The sequence below is a fragment of the Pecten maximus genome, unplaced genomic scaffold (assembly GCF_902652985.1).
Source record: "Pecten maximus unplaced genomic scaffold, xPecMax1.1, whole genome shotgun sequence".
Classification (NCBI taxonomy): domain Eukaryota; kingdom Metazoa; phylum Mollusca; class Bivalvia; order Pectinida; family Pectinidae; genus Pecten; species Pecten maximus.
In genome coordinates this window covers 10,445-16,922 of record NW_022982530.1, presented here as the reverse complement: position 1 = coordinate 16,922, position 6,478 = coordinate 10,445, and the positions used below count along the sequence as shown (strand labels likewise).

Below are 6,478 nucleotides of genomic sequence, written 5' to 3'. Positions count from 1 at the left end.
ATATTTGTAATATTTGTAATGGCCATTACAAGAAAAAAAATGTCACTTATGAGGAATAACAAATGTAATGGCATTACATAAAGGTACCATTAAGTAATGGCTATTGCATTATGACCATAATTTGTTATGGTCATTAAATGGAAAATGTAATGGGCATTACATGAAGGTACCAATAAGTAATGGCCATTGCATTGTGATCATTATTTGTTATGGCCATTAAATGGAAAATGTAATGGGCATTACATGAAGGTACCAATAAGTAATGGCCATTGCATTGTGATCGTAATTTGTTATGGCCATTAAATGGAAAATGTAATGGGCATTACATGAAGTTACCAATAAATAATTGCCATTACATTGTGATCATAATTTGTTGTGGCCATTAAATGGAAAATGTTATGGGAGTACATAAAATCCACAGTTAGTAATGGCCATAACATTATGATGACTCCACTCTAATGGCCATTACAAACAGAATAAAGGCCATTAAGAAAAATACAAAACATGAAGTAATGGCCATTATTTTGTTAATGACCATTACAAAGAAAATATTAATAGGAAAGTAATTGAAATTTAGAAAAATAATGCCCATTACATTACTTAACTCCAGGTTTGTCCCAAAAATGGAAACGAGAAATAATGGCCAATTTTAATGGAATCAGTGTTTTTAATGGTTTTGTAATGGGTTTGTAATAGATTTGTAATGACTTTGCTGGGCAGTAGTGAGCTTCATTACTTGAACAATTTTGCCCTTCTTCTGGCTTCCTTGAGGAAGAAGCCCAAAGTAGGGCAAAACTGGTCGACTAACGATGAATTGATGAACCAAGCCTCCTCACCGGTTGTGATTGTTTAACCACAGATACCTTAATAACTTTATTACATCATATATCTGATAATATAATTAATTTTGAATGGAGGTGTACAAATGGAGTTTTTCTCTCAAGGATGCTTTGCCAACTGGTTTTCAATCATTAGATATCCTTATCACTGTTCTATCTGTTAATTGGAACAATTTCACATTTCTTGATTTTATTTCCATTATTTCTCAGCGCATGGTGCTTTTATATTCAATTAATAAAATACTACAAATAGTGTACACTAGCCCAAATGCTTTGATCTTCAATTAATAAAATGCTACAAATAGTGTACACCAGCCAAAAATGTCTAACAGTTAAGTAAGTGTCCAATGGTTGTTATGTCATTAAAATACTGTATCGGAGTTTTCTGATTCATACAGATCATGTCCAATAAGTATCATTGGCTTGTCTTATTATATATTTAATTGTGTATCTTCATCTGACACAAACCTTGCAGTGTCCTCTTTGCCCTGGTATAGGTCTATAATATAGGTCTTCTCTGTATGATGTTGACAAGCAGAATCCTGCCTTTACCATCAAGCTACATTGTTTCGAGTGAGAAAGAACATTTGTGTAATTGTAAAATATGTACGAATGTATTCTGAAGGGATTGGGTCCAGAGTGAAAGTTGTGGGTATGCTGGAATCAGAGATAGGTCAGTCAATTTTGGTTTTAACAGTTCCATATGTTAGTTTTTCCAGTGATTAGTGTTTGGACATTTCCACATTTACTTTATGACAGTGGTATATGTCTGCTTTGGCAGTGTTACGAGTAAGCTTTGGCTTCCACATGTAAATTTTGACAGTGCTACATGTGAGTTTTGACAGTGCTATGAGGTAGTTATGACAGTGTTATGAGGATATTTTTTGACAGTGCTATGAGGGTAAGTCTTGACAGTGTTATGAGGGTAAGTCTTGACAGTGCTGTGAGGGTAAGTTTTGACAGTACTATGAGGATATGTTTTGACAGTGCTATGAGGATAAATTACGACAGTGCTATGAAGATGAGTTTTGACAGTGCTATGAGGATATGTTTTGGCAGTGCAATGAGGGTAAGTCTTGACAGTGCTATGATGATATGTTTTGACAGTGCTATGAGGGTAAGTGTTGACAATGCTATGAGGGTAAGTGTTGACAGTGTTATGAGGGTAAGTGTTGACAGTGTTATGATATGTTTTGACAGTGCTATGAGTGTAAATTGTGACGGTGCTATTGTGGCGGGCCTGTTTTGAGTTTTAAGGTTGGTATGTAGCGGCCGGCCTGTTGAGTAGATTTTCCAGTATGATAGAGTTTTAAGATCTGTATGGTGGGTGGCGGCGGGCCTGTTTGGGTGGATTTTCCAGTATGATAGATTTTGATGGTTGAAGTGTAGCGGCGGGCCTGTTTGGGTGGATTTTCCAGTATGATAGAGTTTGATGGTTGATGTGTAGCGGCGGGCCTGTTTGGGTGGATTTTCGAGTATGATAGAGTTTGATTGTTGATGTGTAGCGGCGGGCCTGTTTGGGTGGATTTTCCAGTATGATAGAGTTTGATGGTTGATGTGTAGCGGCGGGCCTGTTTGGGGATATAAGAGTTTGATGGTTGATGTGTAGCGGCGGGCCTGTTTGGGTGGATTTTCCTGTATGATAGAGTTTGATGGTTGATGTGTAGCGGCGGGCCTGTTTGGGTGGATTTTCCAGTATGATAGAGTTTGATGGTTGATGTGTAGCGGCGGGCCTGTTTGGGTGGATTTTCCAGTATGATAGAGTTTGATGGTTGATGTGTAGCGGCGGGCCTGTTTGGGTGGATTTTCCAGTATGATAGAGTTTGATTGTTGATGTGTAGCGGCGGGCCTGTTTGGGTGGATTTTCCAGTATGATAGAGTTTGATGGTTGATGTGTAGCGGCGGGCCTGTTTGGGGATATAAGAGTTTGATGGTTGATGTGTAGCGGCGGGCCTGTTTGGGTGGATTTTCCTGTATGATAGAGTTTGATGGTTGATGTGTAGCGGCGGGCCTGTTTGGGTGGATTTTCCAGTATGATAGAGTTTGATGGTTGATGTGTAGCGGCGGGCCTGTTTGGGTGGATTTTCCAGTATGATAGAGTTTGATGGTTGATGTGTAGCGGCGGGCCTGTTTGGGTGGATTTTCCAGTATGATAGAGTTTGATGGTTGATGTGTAGCGGCGGGCCTGTTTGGGTGGATTTTCCTGTATGATAGAGTTTGATGGTTGATGTGTAGCGGCGGGCCTGTTTGGGTGGATTTTCCAGTATGATAGAGTTTGATGGTTGATGTGTAGCGGCGGGCCTGTTTGGGTGGATTTTCCTGTATGATAGAGTTTGATGGTTGATGTGTAGCGGCGGGCCTGTTTGGGTGGATTTTCCAGTATGATAGAGTTTGATGGTTGATGTGTAGCGGCGGGCTTGTTTGGGTGGATTTTCCAGTATGATAGAGTTTGATGGTTGATGTGTAGCGGCGGGCCTGTTTGGGTGGATTTTCCAGTATGATAGAGTTTGATGGTTGATGTGTAGCGGTGGGCCTGTTTGGGTGGATTTTCCAGTATGATAGAGTTTGATGGTTGACGTGTAGCGGCGGGCCTGTTTGGGTGGATTTTCCAGTATGATAGAGTTTGATGGTTGACGTGTAGCGGCGGGCCTGTTTGGGTGGATTTTCCAGTATGATAGAGTTTGATGGTTGATGTGTAGCGGCGGGCCTGTTTGGGTGGATTTTCCTGTATGATAGAGTTTGATGGTTGATGTGTAGCGGCGGGCCTGTTTGGGTGGATATTCCAGTATGATAGAGTTTGATGGTTGATGTGCAGCGGCGGGCCTGTTTGGGTGGATTTTCCAGTATGATAGAGTTTGATGGTTGATGTGTAGCGGCGGGCCTGTTTGGGTGGATTTTCCAGTATGATAGAGTTTTATGGTTGATGTGTAGCGGCGGGCCTGATTGGGTGGATTTTTCAGTATGATAGAGTTTGATGGTTGATGTGTAGCGGTGGGCCTGTTTGGTTGGATTTTCTAGTATGATAGAGTTTGATGGGTGATGTGTAGCGGCGGGCCTGTTTGGGTGGATTTTCCAGTATGATAGAGTTTGATGGTTGATGTGTAGCGGCGGGCCTGTTTGGGTGGATTTTCCAGTATGATAGAGTTTGATGGTTGATGTGTAGCGGCGGGCCTGTTTGGGTGGATTTTCCAGTATGATAGAGTTTGATGGTTGATGTGTAGTGGCGGGCCTGTTTGGGTGGATTTTCCAGTATGATAGAGTTTGATGGTTGATGTGTAGCGGCGGGCCTGTTTGGGGATATAAGAGTTTGATGGTTGATGTGTAGCGGCGGGCCTGTTTGGGTGGATTTTCCAGTATGATAGAGTTTGATGGTTGATGTGTAGCGGCGGGCCTGTTTGGGTGGATTTTCTAGTATGATAGAGTTTGATGGTTGATGTGTAGCGGCGGGCCTGTTTGGGTGGATTTTCCTGTATGATAGAGTTTGATGGTTGATGTGTAGCGGCGGGCCTGTTTGGGTGGATTTTCCAGTGTGATAGAGTTTGATGGTTGATGTGTAGCGGCGGGCCTGTTTGGGTGGATTTTCCAGTATGATAGAGTTTGATGGTTGATGTGTAGCGGCGGGCCTGTTTGGGGATATAAGATAGTGAACACTTGATACAAAGCGTGGAAATTGTTGTATGTCAGGGGTCTGTGGAAAAAAAAGTTTGGATCTTCACATTGATCATAAAACATAAGAAAGATAAAAATGATTAAAGGCACAAAATAACAGCGTGGATACTCCACTATTTATCATTTCATCGCATAGGTTGGATCTGAAAACTTGAAAGTAAAAAGTTGCATGACGAAAACTTTGTCGGAATTATCAGCTGCGGTTTTATATATTCCCACCCCTCCTACAGTGTATGTGCATTTTTACTGCTGTCTACTCTGTTAGATCGACATGCAAAAGAAAAGGCAGTTGTTGACTACATGTAGGAATTAGACACAACAGCACAACGTCCCAGCTGCACTTTAAAGTATCAAAATCCAGAGAAATAGATCCCTGTGATAGCATGTTACAGTTTGTCTGAGCAGGCCTGCCATTTTGATATATTTAATCATTGTCCAGAGGGATTTCTTCTATCATGCAATGATTGAAATGTTCAGTTTTGTATTGTGTCGATGCTGGTGTGATTATGTTATCTGAAGACATAAAAACATTTATGTTGAAATATTAATTAAAATTTACCGACAGTGATGGACGGTTTCTGATATGGAACTCAATACGGCCACCTGAAGTAGCTATATAGCTGGGATTGTGGCAGCTTTAATTATATATAGATGATAAAATCATAGGATTATTTTAAAAGTTATACAAAAAATTGTGATGAAAATGTATTTTATAGAAATATTTTATATTAGATATGACCTGTGTATATCTTTTGATGATACCATTGGCTGTGAAGAGGATATATATTATTTCCAATGAAACTCTTATTTAAATTTAAATAATCTCTCCCGACACTTTATCACTATAGCCCTCCACCTCCAGGTTGCGAGTTCGAAACCCATGTGGGGCAGATGCCTGGTAGCTGACCGTAGGCCAGTGGTTTTTCTCCAGGTACTCCGGCTTTCCTCCACCTCCAAAACCTGGCACGTCCTTAAATGCCCCTGGCTGTTGATACGACGTTGAACAAAATAAACCAAACCAAAAAAACTAAAAAAATTTAATTCATCTTTCTCAGTGTATATCACGAAACCCTTTTATAATGCCTGGTTGGACGATTTTGCCAGTATAAGGAAGTTTAACACAAAATAGTCAACAGAGACAGACTGAATACCATTTATACTTTCTATAGAGTGGTAACATGTTCTCACAGGTCACTCTAGAATTTACTTGCCATTGTAAGTATATTTCTTTTCAGTTTCTTAAAAACATTCTCTTCAATTTTTATTCTGTTTAACTATATTGTCAACACACAAATTGACACAGATGTTGTTTGTCCAGTTGAACACAGAAGTGTTCAGGAGAGTTTGACAAGTGTACTTTTACGAAAGATTTTAAAATATGAAGAACTTCATGTATATGTTTTCAAGAATTGTTGTCAGTTTCTTAATTTAGGGAGAACATTCATCAGTTGTTTCCACGTTGAAATTAAACAAATGTGAAATTTAAAGTGAAGGGTAAAGTCAGTTTTACTTTTATATCAATTTGAAAATCAAATTTATTGGTCATCAATTGAAATAGATTAATAAAAATTGATTCGATAAGAAGAAAGATAGCACTGTATCACTAAACCAAATGAAATATTGGTCAGCTAGTACTAACCGAGCTTTGTACTGTAAGTGACCAGTGGATTGTCCGTGTACATCAATCGAGAAGCCCCTTCAATCAAAAGCCCAGACCAGACAAAAGGCTATTGGGCATGTAAATCACTGTCGAAATATGAAATTTAAAAAAAAGATATTTAAATTTCCAGACATGTAGTGCGGTCCTCCTATACGCAATTGATATGGAAATAGTATGATAAGGTGGCTTGATGCAACATGCAAATATATGTCTCTAGCAGGTTTTCGAGGTAATCGACTGTTGCAGCCATTTACGACTTTAAGTGTTTGATGGAATGGATGTGTAAGGTAGTCTAGTGCCAGGATAATCT

At 39.7% G+C, this 6,478-nt stretch overlaps 1 protein-coding gene across 1 annotated transcript; it reads right to left on the bottom strand.

Annotated features, from left to right (window-relative positions):
* Positions 1–2,236: 2,236 nt before the first annotated feature.
* Positions 2,237–4,230, bottom strand: LOC117320546 (the record flags this gene model as incomplete). The annotated part of the gene is made up of 1 exon (XM_033875115.1): positions 2,237–4,230. A coding segment is annotated over one exon (1,994 nt), but the record flags the coding sequence as incomplete, so codon positions are not given.
* Positions 4,231–6,478: the final 2,248 nt, after the last annotated feature.